The sequence below is a fragment of the Silurus meridionalis genome, chromosome 15 (assembly GCF_014805685.1).
Source record: "Silurus meridionalis isolate SWU-2019-XX chromosome 15, ASM1480568v1, whole genome shotgun sequence".
Lineage (NCBI taxonomy): Eukaryota > Metazoa > Chordata > Actinopteri > Siluriformes > Siluridae > Silurus > Silurus meridionalis.
The window spans coordinates 24,023,416-24,050,915 of NC_060898.1; the positions used below are offsets into that span (position 1 = coordinate 24,023,416).

Sequence of the window (27,500 nt, forward strand, 5' to 3'; positions counted from 1 at the left end):
TAATAATAATCCTATTTCAATTGCTTGAAGCCCATCATCTGGGATTTGGGGAAAATGATGTATTAGCGTTAACAGGAGGCAGGGAGCAGAGTTACAGAGTGAATATCGTCTACAAGTAAGAAAAATAAAGACACTTTTCATTCTTTTGACTTCCATTCCATACACACGCATGACTGAAAACCGTAAATGCAGTATTTGATAAGATGCATGTTTTGGTGCATTCCAAAGTTCAGGTTTGATAGTGTTACCATGATAAAATCCATGATGCTCTAAGGAAGCCCTGAGTACTGCAGCATGGAATCACTCAAATCCAATTCCATCATTTTTTCATTCTTTTCCAAAATGCCTGAGACCCTGGACACCATATCCGGTCGTCTCCCGTATTCACAGCAGGTCTCTGGTTCACTGTTTGTATGCGTTTAAATGGAAGTCGATGGAATGAAAAGTGGAAACGGGTCTGAACACTGTTGCTGGACGCACAAGCGCAGATGAAGTCATACCTCTTGTCTCTACGGCGTAGATAAACTTCTTGATGACGTTGAAGCCGATCACGTCAAGCTGGGCCGCTGAGGTGAAAAATAAAGCAGCTTAAATAAGTTTTATAGCGTTTTAGTGTATGTTTTTTTTGTACAATACTAATCTCTGTGAATGCAAAAAAAAAAAAAAAAAAACTCACTGGCTTCATTCTGGCTGTCGCGGTTCATGTTGTACACCTGCCACAGAACAGACAGTGAAGTAAAACTGTCACCATGCAACAGCAAACAAACAGCAGCTACGAGAGTACGGAGCTCATGAAAAGACCACACCTCTCACAAATACACTGAAGTACTATATAAAATTACATGTTCATTGTATATGTGCAGTTTCTGAACAAATACCTTTTCACATACAATATACAACCTGAGTAAACACCTGGAGGTTCAGCTGACCTGCAGGAGATACCTGCATGTCTCATATCCCTCCTATTCATATCACAATCATTCACAACGTCTGTAGATCTAGAATCACTTTTAAATGTAAGAAAAGTGCAGACAAGAAAGTCTGATTCCTACAGAAGACGTACTGAAGAAGGAAAACACAAAGCAGATCTGGATTCATCTTTTTTTTGTTTTTTCTGGAACAGTTTTATTGCTTTTATGTGAACCAGGATACCAGGATTTGTGTCCCGAGACCTTCACCAGCATGTGAGTGTAGATCTTAGGTAGATCTTCTGACACAAGGACCAATAGAGAAACAGTTGTAGGCTTGTGATCAGTTAATTATGAGGCGTAATGTTATAAATTACAGAAGAAGCTTCACTGATGATTTTTTCCCTCCAGAATTAAATTCACTGAAGATATTATTATTAACGTTTATTCCTCCGTGTCTCCTGTTATTTACTTTCTTCACGTACGAGATGCTATCAAAACATTTCGAGGCTGTTTGTACTCTAGCCAACAGATGGCAGCACAAGGCTGCACGCACAGTCACAGGGAACACAGACCTTCATAAGTCAGTGTGCCAAAGGACATGGTCCTGTGTACATCAGGAGCTGTGCACCTGGGGCTATTCTGACCACGTCTGCGAGGTCATCATGACAGGACACTCCATGACGACAACGCACCCTGTCACTGAGCTCCTCCTCACACGTGAGTTTCTCGCCAGGAACAACATGATCTCACTTCCGCACCCACCCTACTCGCCAGATTTGGCTCCTGGGCTTTGACTTCGCCCTCTTCCTGAAGATGAAGATCCAGCTCGCTGTTTTGATAGCAAATCATAGAAGACACGCTTTAAAAAGAAGACTTCTAGGACATGTTCCAGAAGAACACTGGGGCGCTGTATTGCTGTGCTGTGCTGTGTTGAAGGTGATTGTGTGGAAACGTAGATAAATAAAGTACTTTCTAGTAACCAAAGTCTCCAAACTTTTTGATATCTCCTCATAATTTTAAAAAGTGTAAGGAATAATGGCAGGATGGTGTGATAAAGTTTGATCTCAATTGGATTATTTCTCTATAATCCAATCCAAAGTGTGTTCTTTTTATTGCACAGCGTTTCTCTTTTACTGATCAATGACTTTACAGTCACATTTCATGTTACAGAACATGACGTATTATTTATTATGCAAGACATTTTAGTGCTTATTTATTCTGTCTCTGTTACTGAGGAAGATTCAGAAGCATCAGTATACGCATTAAACAAATAATTTGACACGTTACACATGACCCTCAGGTAGAGAAACATCATCATGGGGTGTGGAAAGATAAATAAACGCACCGGTTCTCTTCCATCCATAGCCTCCATCCACAACCTCCGGTCCTCTTCTGACAAAGCCTGCATAGTTATCATCACTCCAGGGCTGAAACACACACACACACACACACACACACACACACACCTAATTCAGTGTAACTGGATATAACTGTGAGCAGCAATTAGCAGGTCCAAGCAGCAAATCTGCACCAGTGTCTGTTTCATGAGCCAGAAATTCCATGTGGATTTAATAATGAACATAAACGTGGGCTTCGGGTCACATGATGAACTGTGGACTTATGCAACACTTCCTGTTCATCAATATTAATTAATCACCTCGCTGCACAAACAGGAAGTGAAGAGAGAGAGAGAGAGAGAGAGAGAGAGAGAGAGAGAGAGAGGGCTTTCTCATACTTTCTATCATTCATCCTGTCTTTCTCTCTTCCTCTCTACTTCTACTAGAAAAGGAACAGGATCAATAAATCAGTTGAACTCCACAGAGACCTCCAGATTACTGAGTATATTTATTTCCAGGTTGGTGAAAGAGTTGAAATTATTCTGACGGATAATTAAACCGTTTATATATATATTTACACATGTACATTCCAACACACACTCCAGCTAAATGTGCTGCTGGATCCTCAGCTCCTCCTCCCACTTCAGGACACACAATGGCGAGTTCCTTACACTTCCTCTCTGCTCCCTTTTACAGTCACATGAAGAGCCAAAGCAATTAGCAGTGTTTTGGCACTGTGTGTGTGTGTGTGTGCGTGTGTGTTTGTATGTGAGTGTGTGTATGTTTAACATCTCTGCCAAGTCTACTGCCCTAAATTCAGTCTCTGTGTGTGGACTGCACTGCCATCTGGTGGCAATTATGAAGAACTGCGACATACCGATCCACTGTTTCCACATCGAAGCAGAACCTCTTCTCGATGGAGTCAGTTTTCCTTCTGATGCAGGACTTAAGGATGAAACTCTCCTCGTCTCCCTGAAATAAAATATAAGATGTGAGATAAGGCATTTATTTTGTCTGTAAGGCGCAGTAATGAAGTTCAGCTGCAAAAGAGATCTGTGTTCACTTTAATAAGAGCGGAATTATGCATTAATGATCAAGAAGGAAAACAACTTACACACACACACACACACACACACATTCTCTTTCAAGTCATTTAGCAGGCCACGAGTTCTCTGTGAGTCATTCTCTCACAGAACACTAGGAGGCTGAGCAGAAATGCCCCGAGCTCTCGACACTTCAGATGTTTCAGACATGTTTGCACAGCAGCTCTTCACATATTTCCAACCACCATGTGCTTAAATACCCATTCCTCAGCTGTGTATGTGCAGTAACCCGTAATCTCAGGTGAAATGAATTGCTAGCAACTACAAACACACAATGAGAACATGGAGAAGATCAAAAAGACTCAACAACAATACAAGTGTACACACACAATCAAAATTGTGTAAATCCATACAACCTGAGCTCAACTCAACATATTATTGCCCCCCTGAATCTTAGATCAAATATCAATTCATTTACATTTATACATTTAGGAGACGCTTTAATCCAGACAACTTACTATTACCTCATTATTAATAACAACAATAATCATGTGTAATAAAGCAGGGGATTGTACAGATGTTCATTTCTGATTGTGTAGTATTTTTTTTGTTTCGATGTGAAGTTGTGGAATTGTTTTCACAGAGAAGAAAGGAGAGGAGAGGAGAATAGAGGAGAGAAGAGGAGATGGGAGAAGAGGAGAGGAGAGGAGATGAGAGGAGAAGAGAAGAGAAGAGAAGAGAAGAAGAGAGAGAAGAGAAGAGAGGAGAAAAGAAGAGAAGAAAAGAGAAGAGGAGAGGAGAGAAGATGAGAGGAGAAGAGAAGAGAAGAGAGGAGAAGAGAAGAGAAAAGAAAGAAAAGAAGAAAAGAGAGGAGAAAAGAAGAGAAGAAAAGAGAAGAGAAGAGAAGAGAAGAGAAGAGAAGAAGAGAAGAGAGGAAAGAAAAGAGAAGGGAGGAGAGGAGAATAGAGGAGAAGAGATGAGAGCAGAGGAGATGGGAGAGGAGGAAAGAGGAGGAGAATAAAGAAGAGGAGAGGAGAGGAAAGGAGAAGAAAGAAGAAAAGAGGAGAGGAGAGGAGGAGAGGGAGAAGAGAAGAGGAGATGAGAGAGGAGGAAAGAAGAGGAGAGAAGAGGAGAGAAGAGAAGACTAGAGGAGGAGAGGAGAGAAGAGGAGAGAAGAGAAGAGAAGAGAAGAGAAGAGAAGAGAAGAGAAGAGAGAGAAGAGAAGAGGAGAGAAAATAGAGGAGAAGAGAGGAGAAGAGAGGAGAGAAAGAGGAGGAAAGAGGAGGAGAGGAGAATAGAGGAGAAGAGAGGAGAGAAAAGGAGATGAAAGATGAGGAAAGAGGAGAGGAAAGAAGAGAAGAGAAGAGAGAGAGAAGAGAAGAGAGAAGAGAAGAGAAGAGAAGAGAAGAGAAAAGAAGAGAGAGAAGATGAGAGAGAAGGAAAGAAGAGGAGAGGAGAATAGAGGAGAGGAGGGAAGAGGAGAGAAGAGAAGAGGAGAGGAATCCCCAAATTCTACTTTCTCATAAAAATAAATGCAAGATCTGTCTATCATATTACTACTTTATTCAGAAAAGAGGGAAAGAAGATTTGTCCTGCTTCACCAGAGATCTTCTGTAACTGTCAGGTGATTTGGTTTCCTCCCAGACTGGATCACTGTATCTGTGAGATGTTCTTACTGAAGGTCAAATGAAGGTGAGATCTAATCTGGGAGTTAAACACATTAAACAGGTGCAGGAGTTAAAGAAGCTGCTTACAGTTTTGCCTCCAGATTTCTGGTCGAAGAGAACAATGGTGAGTTGTTTGGTCTCGCGCTGGTAGGTGCAGTAATACTTCACCCACGTGGACACGAAGGAACCTGAAAGAAACATCTTATAAATTTATACCACAGTGCTGCTAAATTCTCAAATCTGATTGGTCAGAAAGTGTTGATTAATTAATTAAGGATGATGATGATGATGATGATGATGGTGATGAAGATAATTATAATTATGATCAATTATTAGTTGTGTGTACAGACTGAGGATTGACACTTACGTTTCTCTAGGATAAACAGATAACCCTCCATTGTGTGAGGACTGATGTTCTTGTGTTCGTGTGGGTTCTCCTTCATCTTCCTCATCAGACTCTCCACCTCGGATCGCGTGCTCTCGAAGCGGTTCCGAGTCTGATCACATGAACACAAACCTGATTAAAACTGGAGGTTTTAAAATGAATACTGAATTAAAAATAAAATGTCAAATGCTCTGGTTTTTGTGAAGACATTTAAAGATCCATTTTAAACACGACTGTTTGGATTTATGGGAAATGTTATGGCTTTAAAGTAAGAAGTAAGATTTCATTTGTAACTAAAGTTAATAAATGCTTTAGAAGTTTTGTTTATTGTTTGTTTGTTCATTTCAACATTTACTAAAAATAATCAGAACATGGTTTCAGTGATTCGCCTCTAGAGGCCGCTCTCGTACTGTATAATAGCAGTAAACCTTAGCTGCTCCAGAAAAAGACGCAACCCCGAAAAACTATCTGTATGGATTTTTGCCAAAAGTTCAAGCAAACAACTATTTATGTCGATTTATCAGCAAAACCAATGAATCGTTATTTTCTAGTTAAAATCATTTTTACGACACTTGGATATTCCTGCATCAGAATCACCCAAAAAAATAAATCTTTTCCAGAATCACCAAAAACTCAATTCATCCAGGTTGTGTTTTTTGTGATTAATGTGTTATCATTACTTCTCTTTTACTCTCCTTAAACCTGATGTGTGTTTAGTTTTAGATGTTTAAATATTGATTACAGTCCTGGTGGAAGCTCACATACATTTTGAATGCTAATAGTGAGATCTGTCTTGAAGTGGTTGAAGTCTTTGGCCAGCTCGTACCCGTGGTGATAATACGTGAAGAGACCCTGAAGAAAAGCCAGCAGCTTCAAACAAATAAACACAGAAGTGAAAGAAAGTCTCCCCTGAGGAAACACACACAACTTCAGATCTTTTTATATACGTTTAAATGGTGGAATGAGTAAAAAAGTGTCTGTAGTTTTTACCGGCTCCACAAACTCGAACATCTTCCTCTCCTGGACCTCCTGCACTTTAAACACACACTCCAGAGACATCTCGTAGAAATGCTGCCTTACATGATCCAACTGACTGTCTGCCTGTGTGAAAAGCAAAAAACTGCTAATTACCATCCTACACATTATAACTACTGGCTAATCGTTAGTCAAAATAAATGTTTACGCCACTTTACACAGCTGAGAAATAAAGGAGAGTTAAAGGAGAGTTAAAGGAGAGGTAAAGGAGAGGTAAAGGAGAGTTGAAGGAGAGGTAAAGGAGAGGTAAAGGAGAGGTTAACAATAGAGGTAAAGGAGAGGTAAATGAGAGGTAAAGGAGAGTTAAAGGAGAGTTAAAAATAGAGGTAAAGGAGAGGTAAAGGATAGTTAAAGGAGAGGTAAAGGAGAGGTAAAGGAGAGGTAAATGAGAGGTAAAGGAGAGGTAAAGGAGAGGTAAATGAGAGGTAAAGGAGGTAAAGGAGAGTTAAAGGAGAGTTAAAGGAGAGGTAAAGGAGAGTTAAAGGAGAGTTAAAGGAGAGGTAAAGGAGAGGTAAATGAGAGGTAAAGGAGAGTTAAAGGAGAGTTAAAAATAGAGGTAAAGGAGAGGTAAAGGAGAGTTAAATGAGAGGTAAAGGAGAGTTAAAGGAGGTTAAAGGAGAGGTAAAGGAGAGGTAAATGAGAGGTAAAGGAGAGGTAAGGAGAGTTAAAAATAGAGGTAAAGGAGAGGTAAAGGATAGTTAAAGGAGAGGTAAAGGAGAGGTAAATGAGAGGTAAAGGAGAGGTAAAGGAGAGGTAAAGGAGAGGTAAATGAGAGGTAAAGGAGAGGTAAAGGAGAGTTAAAGGAGAGTTAAAAATAGAGGTAAAGGAGAGGTAAAGGAGAGGTAAAGGAGGTTAAAGGAGAGGTAAAGGAGAGTTAAAGGAGAGGTAAAGGAGAGGTAAAGGATAGTTAAAGGAGAGGTAAAGGAGAGGTAAAGGAGAGGTAAAGGAGAGGTTAACAATAGAGGTAAAGGAGAGGTAAATGAGAGGTAAATGAGAGGTAAAGGAGAGGTAAATGAGAGTTAAATGAGAGTTAAAAATAGAGGTAAAGGAGAGGTAAATGAGAGGTAAAGGAGAGTTAAAGGAGAGTTAAAGGAGAGGTAAATACGTGTTAAAGGAGAGTTAAAAATAGAGGTAAAGGAGAGGTAAAGGAGAGGTAAATGAGAGGTAAAGGAGAGGTAAAGGAGAGTTAAAGGAGAGTTAAATGAGAGGTAAAGGATCTGCCACTTCCCCATAAGATGCGCAATCATCATACTGTTATTCTATATTTTCTCATTATACTTCTTTCTCTTCAGACTCGAATGTCTGTGACAGCTCAGAGAATCACCTGGTAAAAACTGTTAAAATTTGGCGCATTGTGTGAGGAAGTCCTTCCAGTCCAACACTCTAGCGCCATCATCAGGTCAGATTTGGGTCTCATTTACCAGTAAATTTATGGCTATAACTTGAACATGAACTTGAAACAATTAAACAGCCAGACATCCCTGAATTCTAAAGGGACTCATGGTTGATTTTACCGATACGGAAAGCTCGGTTGGATCGCATTCGCCGATAACCAACGAATTACCATATGAATATATTAATTATATTTCTGAATATAATTATATGAATTATACATTATAATTAATAAATATAATATTGCACTCAGGGGAAGTGGTAGACTAGTGGTTAAGGCTTTGGATTTTGGATCTGCAGATTGTGGGTTAAAGTCCTGGCCACACCATGCTGCCACATATAAATATATATATATATATATATATATATATAAATAAATATACACTGCGCTCTCTGTGCAGTGTGCAGTCTCTCATTTACAAATGTGGCATCAGTGATTCACCTCTAGAGGCTGCTCTCGTAATGACAGAAGACCTTTTCAGCCAATCCAGGAACAAACGCAAGAGTCAGTATGGATGATAACCGATAGGTCAATCAACAATCAGTGCTGATTAATCACTAAACTGATGAATCGATCGACCTCTATTGTATTCCATGAACAAGTTCAACGCATCCTAAACCCCTAAACATCATTATGATGTCATACTTCATGAAGGTGTGACTCCTTCTTCTTGGCAGATAAGCTGAGGTGCTTCTCCAGAACGCCACAGTATTTCTCCGTCTCCTTGTCATACTTTTTCTTTGCCTCCTTTAACACACAAATACAAACCATTATTAATTTTTTGCAAATTTCTCTGATTAAAGCCACGCCCCCTGGGTCATGTTCAGGATTGTGATTGGACAGTGGTGATCTCGCTGCTTTTCAGTGTGCCATGTTTTCTCTGAGTTACTAATCAAAACATGTGTATTGTATATTTTACTGTAACAGCTGTAACAGCAGGATATATCGCTTTTAAAGGATCACAGTACTGCATATACTGCATTTCATTCTTATTACATGATCCACAGCGAGAGAAAATCCACTTCTCACACAACACCGTGATTACTTTCCCTGTGAGATGCATCGTGGTGCTTCAGAGTCTCCTCCATTTCCAGTTAAAAATAACTTCTACCACTAAATGGAAAATTCTCTGGATGGTACCAGTGTCAGAATCTGAAAGAAACTGCAGAGCGTTGGAACCTGCTGGACGTTCCTCAAAAGCGATAATGAAAAAGGGAATAATTGCTCTCCTTTTTTCGGCAGGAATTGGCCTGGGGGAGAAGTGTGTATGTGTGTGTGTGTGTGTGTGTGTGTGTGTGTGTGTGTGTGTGTGTGTGTGTGTTTGTAAATGTCTGTGGAATGGCATGCAAAACTTTAAGGATGATGTCATACATCATCGTTCACACAAAGCACATCTCAGATTTATCTGCTCAGGTGAATTCTACATCAGTTCCAATTACTGTACTGATCTCTCTTTAAAGAGAAATGGGTTTCAGTTTGAGTCCTTCAGTTCCTCCAAAAGTGTCTCTAATTATTATGCTGGGATTGGCTTCAGATCCAGGTCTCAGGATGAAGTGATTCCTGAAGAAGAATGAAACTTAAAAGGACTCATAAAAAAAATAATAATAATAATAAATAAATAAATAAATAAAAATTATATATATTACCACCAGATGGCAGTGTGGCGCAATGACCAATAAGGCATGTGGAGGAAACTTGCTAATTGAGTTAAATTGATAAATAAAGATTCAGCAAAAGTCTAAAACAAAATGTTCCTTCCCAAATACAAGAAACTGTTTAAACTAAGCACAATTTATGTTTTATTTATTAATCCAGTTTATATTGAGGCTGTACAACTGATAAAGATTTATAGCATTGGATAATGTTTTTTTTTTTTTTATTCTAGTTTATTTAATAGTCAAATGTGACTCACTGTGTGTTCACTGTTGATCTCAGGAGCACTTGTGAAGTTTTGGCTAAATCTGTCCAGGATCTGAGATCTGATTAGACGGTACCCCTTTCAGCTGAACAGTGTTTTACTGCACATTCTGACCATCAACATCTCTAAAGTTCTTGTAGCTACAAAATTCACTCTTACACTTGATTTACTGACAGACCAAACGCTGTGAAGGTTCCTTACCCTGGCAGCTCCAATCTGTTCTTTCCTGAAGCGTTCCAATGGTGTGATTAGAACTTCGTTCGCATTATCAATCTGAAGAAAAAACAAAGAATTATTCTCACCAAAATAATTCAGCGATGATGCAGAAGGATGAGGAGGGTTAAAGGTTCACCCACCATCCGTGTCCTCTCGTCCTCCAGGTTCTGAAGAACACCAGCAAACTCCTGAAGTGATCTGGCTATTGAACACATGGACAAACAATGCTCAAAAGTTTCATTTTTTCTTCTTCTTTTTCTGCACATGTTCACATCAGATCACAACACAGCCCTGTTTACTCAGTGACTATAACTGGATCTACAGGAATCCTGTCCTCCACAGCTTCTGTCCTCTTCTACTCTAAAACCTGCTTCATCTGAACGTTCACTTCACATTACTAAAAACAACCTTTTAATTTCAGATTTATTCCCAATTTCCTGCTATAATCCTCTTCTTCTTCTTCCTCTTCTTCTTCTTCTTTCGGCTTCTCCTATTGGGGTCTCCACAGTGGACCATCTGTCTCCATACTCCATACACCATCATGTCCTCTACATCTGCCTCTTTCACACCAACTACCTGCATGTCTTCCCTCACCACATCCATAAACCTCCTCCTTGGTCTTCCTCTTTTCCTCCTTCCTGGTGTCTCCATCCTCAGCATTCTCCTACTGATATACCCCATGTCCCTCCTCTGCACATGTCCAAACCATCTCAATCTCACCTCCCTCACCTTGTCTCCAAAACGTCCCACATGCACTGTCCCTCTAATAAACTCATTTCTAATCCTGTCCATCGTCATAACTCCCAACGAACATCTCAACATCTTCAGCTCTGCTTCCTCCAGCTCTTTTTACCTCCTCCACTGAGTCTTTTACTCAATGCCACTCATTTCCTGCTACAACTTTCACTGTTTTTGCATCTCACACAGCAGGAAACGCATCTGAACCCTTTTTGTATATTTTATATTTTGCTTCCAGTTAAAACTTTATCTACACACACCGAACACACTGACATGACCAGCCCTGGGTATCTGGCCAGATGTTCACTGCTGGGGCAGAAGAACATGGCATAGAGACGACGCTGAAAACTCCTTGCAGCTCCACCGGCTGTGGATCTGATCCAAGTAAAAATCCCAACATCAGCTCAGTAAATTCCAAGTTCCATGTGTGTTATATTAAAGTTAGAAATCATTCAGCAGTGGAAATGTCTTACAGAGAAATACCCAAAACACCACAGCTGCAATTTCTTATTGTATGATCACAGTAACCAAAATATACAATTATTAAAGCAATTTCTGGAAAGGTTCTACCCAGTGGTGAAACTTATTGGTAAATAATTTACAGAATAGTAGAATAAAAACATTGTAATACCTTATTCAGAGTGACTTATACTCAATTATACACCTGTACAGATGAGGGTTAAGGTCTTGCTCAGGGGTCCAGCAGAGGTGATCGGATCGGAAACATCTCAACCACTGAGCAAACCCTTCCCTCAATATGGAACAGGACTAAATATGACATCATCTTCTAGGCTCAGGTCACTATGTCTTTACTAGAGCTCAATCAATTCATCGGTTTTGCCGATTAAACAGAACTGATAGTTTTTCCGACTCCCCGTCCACTTTGATTACGAGAGCGACCTCTAGAGGTGAATCACTGATGTCACATGTTGTTTGTTTTAAGTGAGACTGCACACTGCATGGGGAGCACTATATTATTTGTATTATTTATTAATAATGTAATTATATTTATGAATTCAGCACACTTTCGTGATTCGGTGCTGTTTTTTTTTTTTTTTTTTTTGCAATTAGGTTCAGGACTATTTTACATGGTGTTACATTTGTTTGTTTTTATTCTGTATCCATTTTACAAACCATCAGTTGATTAATCGGAAAGTTTGATCAAACCTTGCTATCGCAATCAGTAAAATCCACTAAATCCATGTCTTTACACACATTCTCCTCATGTCCAGGTTCTCCAGGTTCTATTCACCAAAGAACATGCAACATGTAGGTTGGTGGAGTGTCATAGCTGAATTTGAGCTTGCTGTGAATGTGTGTGAGAGTGTGAGAGTGTGTGTGTGTGTGTGTGTGTGTGTGTGTGTGTGTGTGTGTGTGTGTGTGTGTGTGAGAGTGTGAGAGTGTGTGTGTGTGTGTGTGTGTGTGTGTGTGTGTGTGGTAACCTGTAATGGACTACAATAAAGCTTGTTCCCTTACCGATGCATATCTCATCGTCCGTCTCAGCGTCTCCGATGCACTGGAACTTGAACTCGTTTAGCGACTCTGCAAACTTTCTCTGTGCTATAGAGAGATCTGTGAAGAGAGACGACGGGGGCAGGTGTTAACCAAGACCATCTCTATGAGTGTGAACAGCAAATGCAGCTGGGGTGCAAAACCACAGTTTCAGATCCTCGCATGGCTTCAAGTTTCCAAAAAGCAACTGGAAACTTCTTCACTGCATCTCTTTATAGACCTTCTGCCTTAATGCTTCTGATTTTCTGAGTGAGACGAGAAACAGAGCACTTGTGCATGAGAATTCAGTTCACCTAACCGCAAAATAAAATAAAAAATAAGCATAAACATACAGTATATACACATTATAGAATAATAAAATAGTTATTCTAATTTGTATTATTATTATTATTATTATTATTATTATTATTATTATTATTATTATTATTATTATTTCTAACATTTTTGTGAGATGATATTTCAGAATAAACCAGAAATTCTCTACATTTCTTATCTGCTGTTTGAACCATGAGGGCTTCCTGAGTGATGTTTCTACAGAAGAGCATTACAGATGGTGAACTAGCAGGACACTGCACACACACACACACACACACACACACACACACACACACACACACACACACACAAGGGTGGTGTAATTTATGAAGCTGGTCACTATGGCGAGTGGGAATGTTTGACCTTTGATCCCAGTCTAAGATCAGCTGGAGTTCAACTCTTCACAGTGACTGTTGACTTCCTGTAACATCATCACTCATCATTTAGCCACATACAATCACATTGTATCTTAGAATACTGATGATGATGATGATGATGATGATGATGATGATGGTTAGTATTCATTGTATTTTAATGTCATTTACAGAATTTTATAGCAGGAATTTAAATATGGAAATTTATATCTACTGCCTTTTGTTTTTTGTGCTTATTTCTGTGTCTGACCTAAAAACATATTATACAGTACACAGGAACACAAAACTAACACCCAACACTCCAGCAGGAGCTGCTTCTGTCTTCATATGAGCCACAGTGCATCACCCAAGACCTCACACTTATCTCACTGATTTACTAAAGAGCAGACATCACACACACACACACACACACACACACACACACACACACACTTACAAACGTGCAGCCTGAGAAACATCCAGTGCTCAATCTCAGGTCCACATTCCCATAACACACACATACAATGAGGTTTCAGATCTGATGCAGGAAATTCAGGAACATTTACACCAGAAGCAGCAGGATCAGGACCGGCCTCTATAACTCTATATTCTGTATGATCTTTATAGAAGTGTAGATTTGTAGTATATGTCCTTATATATAGTTATATACACACTGAACACACTCCAAATATCAGGCGAAGGCTACAGGAGAGCTAAAGCCAGAACTTCAAGGTTTTTAACCTCAGGCCATCAGGTGTATGAACAACACACAACCACCACCTCTCCAATTCCTCTAATCCTGAGAGCTGCCCCAACACACACACACACACACACACACACACACACACACACACACACACACACACACACACACATCATAGACACCAGACTACATCTGCATACTTTGCCTACACACATGTTTTCTATGTAATATATTTATATTCAGCAGCTAACGCTAACGCTAACGCTATGGATTCAAGATTCAAGATTATTTTTGTCATAAATATTGTTACATGCAGAAATCAACTTGCAGTGAATAAAAAATTGTTGGAAAAAATTAAAAATCTTGAACATTTACATACACATCTATATTCCCCAAATGGGGTCTAACAAATGTAAACTATTTAATTTAATTTTTTCCATTTGTTTTTATTTTATTTATTCAATTTCATTTGTGCAAATTTAATTGATTATAAGAATTGCTTTTATCGGCACATATACATTACAGCACAGTGAAATTTGTTCTTCACATATCTCAGATTGTTCAGAAGCTGGGGTCAGAGCCATGATACGGTGCCCTGGAGCACAAAGGGTTAGGGGCCTTGCTTAAGGGCCCAAGAGTGGCAGCTTGGCGATACTGGGCCTTGAACCCCTGACCTTCCGATCAGTAACTCAGCACCTTAACCACTGAGCTCCCACTCAGCGATTACTCAATATAATAAAATAGTGCATTGTATTCATTTAATTTATTATATTTTTTATAAAAATATTTTATAATATTCAACCAAACATGCATTTTATTTTAAATTGTTTTAAATGTAACTGTTTAAATGTTGATCATAAATATTACAATTTAGCCATGATACTGCAACCTGGAGCACTGAGGGTTATCTGTCTGTCTGTCTGTCTATCTGTCTGTCTGTCTGTCTGCCTGTCTGTCTGTCTGTCTGTCTGTCTATTTAACTCTCTCTCTCTCTCTCTCTCTCTCTCTCTCTCTCTCTCTCTATATATATATATATATATATATATATATATATATATATATATATATATATATATATATATATAATAAAATCAAGCTGACATTTATCCCACAGTCTCTCCTACAGACACGGGTTTCCAGATAAATAATAAATCCACCCTGAGCTCCGGAGCATTAACGCTTTTCAGTAAAAACATCTCAGTTGCCATGGAAAAGGCAATAAATATCAAGGATGCAGGAAAACCTAATGGGAAATCTGCACACAGATCGCTCTACAAATCTGATCAGTCTCCTAAAAACACTGGAACTGAAAATAAATCCCTGACATGTAGGTCAGAATGTGCCGTGTGCGGTTTTTACACACTGCTTGTGTTTTATTCTACTGTAGGGAATGTCGTGCTGTTATTATCAACTCATCTCACTGCTTACACTCTCCTTCATCTCTGTCCTTAAACGCAGATAATAAATATATATACAGTCAAAAAAATGTGTGTTCTTTCTTTGTCTTGGAAATCTGGGATTATTTTGACTTTCTGTAGAGTTTTTTTTAGACTTTTATATAAAATCATTATACAGGTTTATCATGATTCATATACATGCCCTTCCAAAGAACATTCAAAATATGAAAAAAATGCATAAAGATAAAATCAAACTATGTACAAACATCTACAGATCTACAGAAAACGTCTGCATGTCCGTCACCACCGATCAAAAACCACACCGAGCGTTTAAGCCAGATCTCCTGGCTTCTAAAACAATGGTCATTTTAAATAAATATATATATTTAAATATTATTGTAAATAAAATATCTATACAAATAAAAATTAATTGAATTGAATCTCAGTGAATGGATAAATGACCAATGGAGGTTAGAAGATGATGGAGTTATTGTACAAGCGTCTGCAGCAGAACGTCTGTCCTGTAGAACATTAAATTAAATATCCAAAAGCCTTGGATATGTCATGCAACACACACACACACACACACACACACACACACACACACACACACACACACACACAACTCCTTTCTAAAAGACTTTCCATGCAGTATGGTTTCTGGCATTGATGCAGCAGCGTGAGCCAAAACGTAGCATGTGACTCGTATCTGCTGAAGAAAGTTTCTTCAAACAGAAGTTACTGAACCTGTTTTAAAATAATAAACTCTTCCATTAGCACTGTTTTTGTACCTAAATCCTTCAAACTGCAGTTATCAACCCCCTAATTAAGAAACCTGACCTTCACCCTGTCAGCTGTCCAACTACAGTCCAATATCAAACCTCCCCTTTATCTCCAAGATTCTAGAAAAGGTTAAAGATAAAGCACAGAGCACAGAGACGGCGCTAGTTAAGGTGGTAAATGACTGTTATTGGCCTCTGATCAGGGTTTTGTCTCTTTACTTGTTTTGCTCGACCTCAGTGCAGCTTTTCACACCATTGATCATCATCTCCTGCTTGCTGGACTGGAGAACGTTGTTGGAATAAAGGGAACAGCTCTCTCTTGGCTCAGGTCTTATCTGACTGATCGCTATCAGTGTGTTGATGTAAATGGTGAGTCCTCCACACTCTCTGAGGTAAAGTTTGGTGTTCCACAAGGATCTGTCTTAGGCCCACTGCTTTTCTCTTTATAACTGCTGCCTTAAATGATATATAAACATGGTATTCGCTTCCATTGCTATGCTGATGATACACAGCTGTATGGGAAGTAAGCATGATGTATTAAGTTTCCTTGGCTGACCACATGTACAGTATGGTCCTCAACATCGTCTGTTTATTGAAGCTTCTTCAAAATAGCTTGAAGAAAACATCTTTAAAGCCTAGTCTGCTTTGAGATCTTTGCCTGTGAGAGACCCTGCTGATGCAGTAAAACTACCTTGTTTCTTGTTGTTGTGCTCAGTCTTGCCATGTTGTAGGACCTGTGACATGAAACTGTCTTCCACAAAGTCACCATGATTGCACCTTAAATCAGTATCCAGGGATGAGCAGTATTTATTACATGTATTTCAAATACTTATTTTAAATATAAAATAGTTTGTATCTGACCAGGTTGATAAAAATGACATGATATTTTGTAGCAAAATACTTTTGTATATTTTAGTCGGTTACTTTAAAACTACCCTTCATGTGGGAGATCACTGGAATCATGTATGTGAATATTTGATCTGTTGACTGGTTGCACGTGTCAGATTTATTACAAAGTTGTTGCTATCAAACAAGTCAGTGTGTAATGTTGAAGAAACAAATAAGAAACACCGACTGATGGAAGGTTTACGAAGAAATTTCATGCTCCGTTATTAGTAAAAGTATCTCTTGAGAAAAGTATTTAAAACACAAAAATACAGTGGTTTATTTTAACACGTTTAAAGTTTAGGTATTTGGTATGTTATTTGATCTTCACACAACCCTGTCCATATCAGTGTGATGCATCATTTGAAGAACAACCTCAGGTGAATGTCATGTTTCTGAAGGTAATGGCTTTCACAATCTTCAGGTCGATGAGTTAGACAGATCATCATCATCATCATCATCATCATCATCAAAACACTACCTATTGCTCCAGTACACTTCAACAGACACACCAGGATATTCTATGCGTGTTCCTGTGATGCCTAAAGTCCACTTCTTTAATGACAGATATGGAATTGAAAAATAATTAGTGAAAAGTAGGTCAGCATCCAGCAGGTTCCAGCTGCAGATGAATGGATTGTGATGGGAGTCTCGACACTGAATGGTCACAGGACTGTAATACAGCGCTAAATACACCTTCTTTATATCCTACACAATTCTCTTTAGTCACTAATCAGGAATAACCAAGAGAACCATTCCCAAGTGCACAACACTGGTGATTTGGGCCTTGAGAACAGACAGAAGGCCAGAGGAAGGAGAGTACAGAAGGAGCAGGATGCTAAAAATAAATGGATTGCTGTTAGCTGGGCTCAGGGGCAGCCCCAGCATTATCTCCATACCATTCTTCTCCTTTACTGTCGTCTGCTTCCTGATCTCAAATCTACCTTCTGACACAATGGCACTTGTGGCACACACACACACACACACACACACACACACACACACACACACACACACCGGCTGCTGAAACTGACACCATCATAACTGACAGACTAGCACCATCACACATCAGTAAGTACTGAATAGAACAAAGAGCAACCAAACTCCTTCATGACCTCATGCATGAAATCCTGCGAAAACATTTAAATCTATTCAGTGATGATTTCATTCATTATCTTTATTTGTCAAAATTTTAATCTACAAGCTTCCAGGATGAGGATATTTATGTTCCTGAGCTCTCCAGATCCTGAGTGGAACATCAGTACAAACGCTGTTAATCACAGCAACACCTGCTAATCCTGAGCATCTGTGAGATCAGGTGCAGTACGCTACTGAGGGCAGAGGGCAGATCGCGATTTCCTGTCATGCAACAGATTAATGAAGAGATGTAGTAGACTGGCTTCAAGTATCTCAGCTAATGTTCTCATTAATACAGAGAAATCCGAGAACTATCCAGTGTGAAAACTCTCAGTGTCGATTCTGTCACTCTGAAGCCTTTTCTCAATTTTGCTCGAACACAAAAAAGCTTTTGCAGCTTCTGAGAAAAAGATGAATCATCTTTATTCTGTAACAGACTCCAGCTTTAGGATAAGCTTCATCATGCAAAATGTTCTCAGCATTACCCAGAAAGAACCTACAGGATTATGGATGCACCTCATGATATGTTTTAATAAGAAGTGACTCTAAAATCATAGAGAGTTAATGCAGTGACGTGATGTTACTGAACAGTTCTGCAGAATACAAGAAGAACAGAAACTTGGAACATGATGAAGCCTTACATATTTCACATAACATTAGCTGAGTAAGAACGTGTGTGTGTGTGTGTGTGTGTGTGTGTGTGTGTGTGTGTGAGAGAGAGAGAGAGAGAGAGAGAGTAAAAACAAAACTATTGCCAAACCTCAGAAATACAGAAAACTCTAAATATTGTCTCCAAACACATTAACGGGTGAAGCTTTAGATCCTTATCTGGTTTCCCAAAACAAACAATAAACATCTCAAAATCCTCAAAATCCAAACTGATCAATGTCAGATAGATCACTCTCAGAAGATCCAGAGCAGCAGCAGCAGAACGAGAATCCACCACCATAATGGAAATAAGTGAGGAGCCAATGCTCAGTCAGCAGCTTCACCATCCAAACACAACCACCACCTCGACCGCCACATCGACACCCGAACAAACTGAAACAGCTCCGTCTGGCTCAACTACGCCACCTAGAAACGCTCATGAAAAAGGCTGCTGTGTACAGTGTGTGTTTCAGATCCTTCAAATCAACCTGCAGCTCTGCAGATGAACATGTCACAGTTTATGGTGAATAACCAGGTTAAGTCCAATTCCACAGTGGTTATAAACACTGGAGTAAATGTTCTGTGGCTTAATGAGGAACATCAACAATCACAAGGCTGCAACACATAAAACTTTTTCTCAGAGAACTGATATAAAACACAGCACAGTGTGTTCAGCTCATAGTTTAGTAGGAATCAGAGTGAGAATTACACAATTCACGAGTTCACACATTATTTCTTTAAAGCGTTTCTCAGATCAGAAATTAAATTCTCTAAACCTGCACATCATTTACTCACTTGTGCTCATCATAAGATCATTTCTCGTTTCTCTGATCAGATTGCGTTAATGAGCTTGTACATTAATTTAGTGGATTGTGTGAAACACAGAATTACAATTTCTGAAAATGGATAAATAACCAGGATTACAGTAATACACTAATACCGTATTTTTCGCTACTTTTTCCCCACGTTTTGAACCCCGCGGCTTAAACAACGAAGCGGCTAATTTATGAATTTTTCCTGGGTTTTTCCAGGTTTCACAAACTTCAAGCCAAAAAACTGAACCCCATAACATTAGACCAATGAAATATCTGAACAGAAACGAAAAAACGCACCTCACCTGTGTTCTGAGCTGCACGGCATCGGGAGAAAAAACTTTTTTTAAACGCACGACGATGCCAAAAGATAAACTCCCGAGAGAAATAGTTGTGAAAGGAAGGAGGAAGAAAGTGAACAATGACTTTCTTGGTCTGCTACTGTTTAGATACAAGCCGTTGTAACGCGTTGAGTCTGGGTGAAGGGAGAGATCACTAACTCCAGTTACACACAGAAATCATATAAGCACAGACAGGATTCCAAAACTCGTGCTTTTTTATTTTTCTTATCAACAGCGTTACGGGTTAGTCAAAGAAACTTAGAAATGAGCATCAGAAAATAATAAGGACATATTCCTTAAAATAAAAATCTTTGTCAAATTCAGTGGGTGCGGCTTATATATGTGCGCTTTATAGTCCGGAAACTACAGTACAGGAAAATTGTGAATTTTGTGCTCTTGCAATCAAATAAATACATTTATGCTGCTGAAATTCATAGATGCCAAACAGAAGACATTCAGCTTTGTGTATTTTCAGTCAGGGTTTCGAACTGTAGTTTATATCAGAAAAAAACGTGTGCCGTCATACTGACAACACGAATAAACATTGTGACGATCGTGTTTGTGAATAATGACAAAAAGGACGTTTTCTTCTGAAGGGAATGAGATCTTCATCGACACAAATAATTACTTTTGAGAGATGAATTAAGGATTTTGAGAAGAAATCTGATGTATTGTGTTGTTTGTACACGTCGTTTTAATAATGCATTTTACTGATTTGCAAATATTAAGGATGATTTGAGAAACGCATCAACGCAACTGAGAAAAACTGTAATATCTAAACATTGTTTGCAGCGAAAGCCTATAGAAAAGTGTAGATCTGACACGCACATTTAGAGACGTGCTAGCTCAGTGAGTAAGGTGTTGGAATAAATATCAGAAGGGTTTGAGTTCAAATCCCACCACCATCAAACTACCTGAGCATGCCCTTAACTCTCATTAATCATTTTTATAAAAAAATACTGAATGGATATAAATGTAAAAAAACAGTGCCATGTTTCTGCTTGTTATCCTTCTGTTTTTGAGCTGATCAGATTATGAACTGAATAAACACATATAAACATAAATGTACACAAGGTTTTCATTCCAGCTGTTAATTATCACAAATTATCCTTCAGTTTGATTCAAAGCACTAAATACATGTAATTGAGTGTTATAATGTATAATAAGACTGTATTTAATTTAAGTTTATTTCAATATCACTTGTATTATAGAAGTATATAAATATTATTATAGAACACATTTCACTTATATTTAACTCTGTGTGTTTATCCCAGATGAGCACATCTGGGGCGAAGGTGGCGAAGGAACAACTCCCTTAGATGAATGAGGAAGAAACCTTGAGAGGAACCAGACTCAAAAGGGGAACTTCATCCTCATCTGTGTGACACCAAAAGTGTGATAATAAATCATAGAAACATTAAAAACACCGTTGAGTGAGAAACATCACGAGCACGGGAGTGTATGATTGTGAGTAATGTCCTTTCCAGAGTCAGTTGGAGTTTTGGAACCATCTCATAAATGAGCTTAAGATCTGAGAACGTTATAGATTCAACACCATCTCGTCCATGCCCGAGTCTTTAATGGTTGGTTTTTAAATATTGATTAAGAGCTCGTTTATTCTCAAAGTCGGATCCAGCTGTTCTCAGGATGCTGAGACGTGAAGTTGGAAAATACACATTCTGTAGTTTTACATATAAATAAAAAAACTTCCATTTCCATGTAATGCCTTTTATTGTTTTTGCTGAAAGGAAGTGTGTAATAAAAGGGCAAACTTCCTCTCTGCATGTTCAGCAACTCCAACGAGGGGAAACAGTTCAGAGCTACTGACTGTATGACCTGATGGCACGGCGAGCCGCTGGAGCAGGATATGAGCGTCCTGCTTCCCTCAGTGACGCTTGTTTGTGCCGTTTGTAACAGGTTTGTTTCCTGAAGTTCCACCAGCCGTCCACCTTCAAATCCTGATCCAAAACTCAGGATATACACGTGGCTAATATTCACCCTGTAGAACACTGATGCAGTTTATTCCATTTTAATAAACTTTTAGACAGAAAGTAAAAACCATGATTTGCTACATGCCTGGGCAGTGTGAATAGTGGATTGTGATTGGCTGGAAGTTCAGGTGTGAATATTGGATTGTGATTGGCTGGAGGTTCAGGTGTGAATAGTGGATTGTGATTGGCTGGAGGTTCAGGTGTGAATAGTGGATTGTGATTGGCTGGAAGTTCAGGTGTGAATAGTGGATTGTGATTGGCTGGAGGTTCAGGTGTGAATATTGGATTGTGATTGGCTGGAAGTTCAGGTGTGAATAGTGGATTGTGATTGGCTGGAGGTTCAGGTGTGAATAGTGGATTGTGATTGGCTGGAGGTTCAGGTGTGAATAGTGGATTGTGATTGGCTGGAAGTTCAGGTGTGAATAGTGGATTGTGATTGGCTGGAGGTTCAGGTGTGAATAGTGGATTGTGATTGACTGGAGGTTCAGGTGTAAATAGTGGATTGTGATTGGCTGGAGGTTCAGTTGTGAATAGTGGATTGTGATTGGCTGGAGGTTCAGTTAGTTTGTGTTTTTCAGTTGAATGTAAATGAATGTTCTGCTTATAAACACGTGTAACCATAGTAACATCCAGTTCCAGTTCCATCCAGAGTGAGACGGTGATCGTACACGTTTCCTAATGACCTCACTGATCTCCATGGAGGAGTTTTGTGTGTGGTGGAACTTCTATGATGAATACGAGGATTTTTATAAATGACTCGAGGCAGAAGATGAATTTGAAGAACTGAAGAAAATGTAAAAATAAAAAACAGCAGCAGGAGTTCAGTCCAGCAGCTTCATAATCAGTAGAGGTTTGACACAAATGCATGAGATAAATATAATCTTCTTGCACTACTTTATCTGTGTGTGTGATTCGGAGCAGCAGAACTGTAGATGAACGAGTCGTATATAAAATGCGTAATAAAATGAAGTGTTATTTTGATCCATTCAGTCAGTTTCACTTTGAACTCCTCAATGCTGGAAGTGACCATGATATCAGGTGATAATCTACAGATTAATTACAACTACAATAAGACCTCACAATTACACCTGATTACTTCTTATATAATATGATGATACCAGAGTAAAACTCACAGGATATTCAGTGTAATATTGGAGATGTGGTAGATCAGTCATTATGGTGTTGGGTTTCTGAATGTCGTGAAAGATCGAAGGGTTCCAGATCCAATCTGCTGCTTCTGGGCCCTGGAGCAACTCTGAACTGCTCAGCTGTATAAATCAGATCAGGTTGTTTTGGATGATGCTAAAAATGCAAATATGGTTCAAAGAGAATTCATCATAATGGAGTCATAACATCATGATTTTGTGTCTTCTGTTTTTCAGAAATGGATCTCTCTCTCTCTCTCTCTCTCTCTCTCTCTCTCTCTCTCGCTCTCTCCATGTATAAAGAGCTAAACTACTCAAATGACAGATTTGGTTCCATATGGTATTGTATCACTGGTTAGGACCTCCCACTGAACATCATCCTGTCAGAGATTTAAAACCAAACCCTGAGGTCTGTTTGTTGCCCAGTTCAGGGTGGAAAAGTGGCCATTTTGACCCCCTGCATGACCCGAACGTTTTATGAGTAAAACATGACATTATACAATATACATATTGTATATTATAATCCCATATAATTCTGTTGTTAATAAACGTTAAACATTTTGTAACAAAGCGGAAAGGTTAAAGGTCGTGCCTGCGATCCTGGTCCCGTGTTAATTATTTACACGTGTGAACTTTTTTCTGCTCTGTCACTGTGGTGTGACTGACATGCAGAGGGAAAGAGAAGGGAGAGAAAAGGAAGGAAAGGAATTTGGGTGGAAGAAAAGAGAAAAGAGGAAGAGCCAATGTGCTGCTGCTGATACACAAAAGAGAACAAGGATCCATGTGCTGGAAACACAGCCTTTGTCTCTGCAAGCAGCTGGCTTTCATTGCATCAGCTTGTGTCAGCAGGAGGACACTGTGTGTGTGTGTGTGTGTGTGTGTGTGTGTGTAGGGGACAAACCAGACGTATAAAAAGCAGCATCTCCTTTTTCACTTGGAGTTTGGAATATCATATGACTCTTTCTTTTTATTTATTTATTTATTTGCACATTATATATTTCTCATAATCCATATATTTTGCAGGAATCCCCAGAAAAAGGCAGCATGATGGACCTCTGATGAGGCATTTATATTGCAGTGATTTTTTATGTGAATCAAATAAAGAGAACTGTCCTGCAGAACCATCTGATGGTTTACAAGGTATATTTTAAAAAGGAAGCTGGACCATGGTGTATAAAAGCTTGAAGATCCCTGGTCTATAGAGATAAATATCACAGTCAGGTTCTTTAAACAGATCTTTTATGAGCCGCAAAGACAAAAACAAGCCCATATTTCACAGGTGCCTCGAAAGATGGATCTCCGATCTGTGAGGTCATTCAGCAGCTGAATAGAGCGATGGGGTGAAGTAATAAGACACAGCAACAAATAAATAAAACTGACTTCTCATCTTCCAACCACACCCTCGATTTAGTGCTTCCTTTCACTGCGTCCCCCCACGTCTATTCTCCACTTTCACAAAAACCAAACATGGCCACAGTGCTCGGCCACAGAGCCGCCGTCTCCTAGAAACCAGGACAAAAGGATTACTGAGAGGAACAACTCTCTCTCTCTCTCTCTCTCTTTCTCTCTCTCTCTTTCTCTCTCTTTCTCTCTCTCTCACACTCTCTCTCTCTCTCTCTCTCTCTCTCTCTCTCTCTCTCTCTCTCTCTCTCTCTCTCTCTCTCTCTCTCTCTCTCTCTCTCTCTCTCTCTCTCTCTCTCTCTCTCACACTCTCTCTCTCTCTCTCTCTCTCTCTCTCTCTCTCTCTCTCTCTCTCTCTCTCTTTCTCACACACTCTCTCTCTCTCTCTCTCTCTTTCTCTCTCTCTCACACTCTCTCTCTCTCTCTCTCTCTCTCTCTCTCTCTCTCTCACACTCTCTCTCTCTCTCTCTCTCTCTCTCTCTCTCTCTCTCTCTCAGCTTGGCCTCGACTGACACTTGCTGACCAGCAGCCGAAGCAAAACCAAATACATACAGCACCTTACCCAAAAAAGTGGGTAGTGAAAGCAGAGGCATCTGATGAAGTCATCATTACTTTACACATTTGTTCATTTTGTGTTCTTCTTGTTGTTTAAGCCACAATCATGTTCCCTCATGTTCAGTGGAGAAACCCAGTTAGCAAGAAGAAGTCAGTGGAGGCCAGGAGAACACCGAGATGATGAAGTGAAACAGCGTGATGGAATCTGCTATCGGTTCATCACTGCTACTTTATTCCCATGTAAAGTTTACTGACCTTCACTGGGATGAAGCTTCACATGCAGACCAAGAAGTCTTCATCTATTAACACTTTATTAACACTCGTAAGCAACAGGATGTTTATGTTTTATAGAGGAACGCTGTTTTTCCTTCACTTTTTAAGATAGAACATGGTTGAATTGAACAGTCTGAACTTCCAGCCAAACACAAGCCACTCTTCACTTTAGTATTATATATAATATGTATTTTATTTTATATATGTATTAGAAATACAGCAGAAATACCTGGAAAAGTTAATTATAATAATTTTTTTGTCGGTATAGTGAATGTTTATTTAGTGGAAATACTAAATTAATTGACATGCAAAATAAAATACTGTTTATTTGGGTTTTTATTTCAATAAAATGCAGGGAGAAGCTTCACTTATTACCAACAGGAGAACGGAGCTCTAATGAGATCATTCAGCAGTGATGATTAACATTAACACAAACAGCAAGAGGAATAAAGAGGAAAAACAAACAGTTCAGACACAAACTCAAAGTAAAACAGAATGAAAACCAGTTAGAAGCAGTTCTATTCTGTGCTCCAGTACAGTACAGATGTGCGCTCCTTTTGTGCAGCTGGATTGATCAGTTTCATTACAGCTGATTTGCTATATGATCTGTGACTCAATAAATATTCCTATTCTGCGAGTGCATACGAGGAGGTTTGGACGTGAGCTGAGAAAGCAAATGTGTTTAAATCTTTATATGTGAAAAAAGTCCAAACAGCAATCGGGCTTCCTGAATACTGAAAACCACTTCGATTGCAGAACGTTTGCTTGGAAGCGAGAAAGCGGTGGAGTAGAAGATTAGAAGAAATTGAACGAGTGCACACAATGTCAGACTTGTTACATCTTTAATGTGATCTTTCAACAAACAAATGAGGCAAAGAAACCAGTTTAAAAAGAAAAAGAAAACGACAGCACCCTGATTGCGTAAGTCTGCACACCCTTTCATCGCTGTCCTCAGAGTAACCTGTCTCCTTCTGAATGATTCCTGTAGGTAAATGCCATACATCTCCCATGTGATTCTGATTAAAAGCAGATGAAAGTCAGCTGCTGCTGTTGAATTTGTGTGAATGTTTATGGTCTACCAGGAGCCCTGGACCACTAAGAGCTGCCAAAGGAACTGCGAGACTTAACTGTTGAAAGGAACCAATCAGGGGTTGGATATAAAAAAGGTGGAAGGCACTGACATGCTGCAGGGACCAGGATGGCACTTCAAAAATGATTCAAGGATGAGATGGAATCTGATCAGGAAGGTTACCAAGAGTCCAACAGCCAAACTGAAGGAACTACAGGCAGTTCTGACAGGTACTGGTGACACCTTACATGTGAATAATATCTCCTGTATTCTGCACAGGTCTGGGTTGTGGGGTAGAGGGGCAAAAAGAATATACAAGTCCATCTGAATTATGCCAAAAAAGTCATTCAACCACCCCAAACCATTTGGGAAAATATGTTCTGGTCTGATGAGATGAAGGTTGAACTTTTTGGCCATAATTCTAAAAGGTATGTTTGGTTCAAAGCTAATATAGAGCATCATCCAAGGAACACCGTACCAACAGTGAAGCATGGTGGGGGTAGTGTTATGGCTTCAGAAAAGGAGAATCACAGACCTCAATCCCATCGAAAACCTATAGAATGACCTCAAATGTGTCGTACACAAGAGAACCTTTCACAGTTTGAAGGAACTTCAACTTTTTTGGATCTAATCCCAACAGGAACTCAAATTTGTCTTCTGTCCTCCTATCCTCCAGAGTGAGTATATTATTATATAACGCTTCTATAAGAGATTTTATGGAATGTTGAAGCTGATGAGTTTTAGCAAAAATAAACACCTCAAGGGTTAAACACCGCTGGGGTTTTATTATTTACATTTTTCTGTCCTTCACATTAGGGTCTGTTTAGGAACAGATCATACACTCGAAGTCTACACTTTCTGATGTTTCACAAATCCAACTTCACCTACTGTTATTCTATACACTCAATTACGCATAGCACTACACACACACACACACACACACACACACACACACACACACACACAGATCTGAGTTATTCTTTATTAAATCAGCCAAATAACTTCACACTCAAATTAACTGTGTGTTTGGGATCCAAGTGAGCACCAGGTCCACATGCTGGAGATCTGTTCTTCTTTTGTGTATTGAGTACAGCTATCGTACACCACTCAGGGTCACACCACCGTTAGTCAGGTAACATCTGCCAGGATCACTTTCATGTCCTGAACATCTTCATCATGGAAACTAAAATGTTTTGTTCTAGGTAGCTCCTGATGTTATCTTGATGCTGCAGAGGGGCTCGAGGTGTGTGTCCCTCTGCAGCTGCACTGGTTCTGATAAACCCGAACTCAAGGCTGTACCAGGCTACAGATATAAAATATTTATTCACAGTCTGAGGAAGTGATTTCAACATGCCAACACTGATGGTTTCAGATTACTCTAACATGTTCCTCTTTCCCCTTCTTAGAACATGAAATACTGCCAGGAACTGAGCGATGAGTTTCCTAACACACGTCCCCCTGAGCGCAATTTCCGAGGACAACCTTGAAGCAGATCCTGAATGCAGTCAGTGGTCAGGTTTTATCAGTAAACACAGGCC

General features: G+C 39.3%; 1 protein-coding gene across 1 annotated transcript in view; it reads right to left on the minus strand.

Moving 5' to 3' along the window:
* LOC124397689 (rho GTPase-activating protein 26-like) overlaps positions 1-27,500 on the minus strand; it is a 52,056-nt gene that overhangs the window by 14,325 nt on the left and 10,231 nt on the right. Inside the window, exons 2-13 of the mRNA XM_046867331.1 lie at positions 12,120-12,215; positions 10,046-10,107; positions 9,891-9,962; positions 8,417-8,518; positions 6,334-6,444; positions 6,109-6,213; positions 5,326-5,455; positions 5,046-5,146; positions 3,126-3,220; positions 2,257-2,338; positions 677-713; positions 501-566 (exon numbers count right to left, since the gene is read on the minus strand). Of these exons, the coding sequence (XP_046723287.1) occupies positions 501-566; positions 677-713; positions 2,257-2,338; positions 3,126-3,220; positions 5,046-5,146; positions 5,326-5,455; positions 6,109-6,213; positions 6,334-6,444; positions 8,417-8,518; positions 9,891-9,962; positions 10,046-10,107; positions 12,120-12,215 (1,059 nt within the window). The remainder of the gene's footprint in view (positions 1-500; positions 567-676; positions 714-2,256; positions 2,339-3,125; positions 3,221-5,045; positions 5,147-5,325; positions 5,456-6,108; positions 6,214-6,333; positions 6,445-8,416; positions 8,519-9,890; positions 9,963-10,045; positions 10,108-12,119; positions 12,216-27,500) is intronic.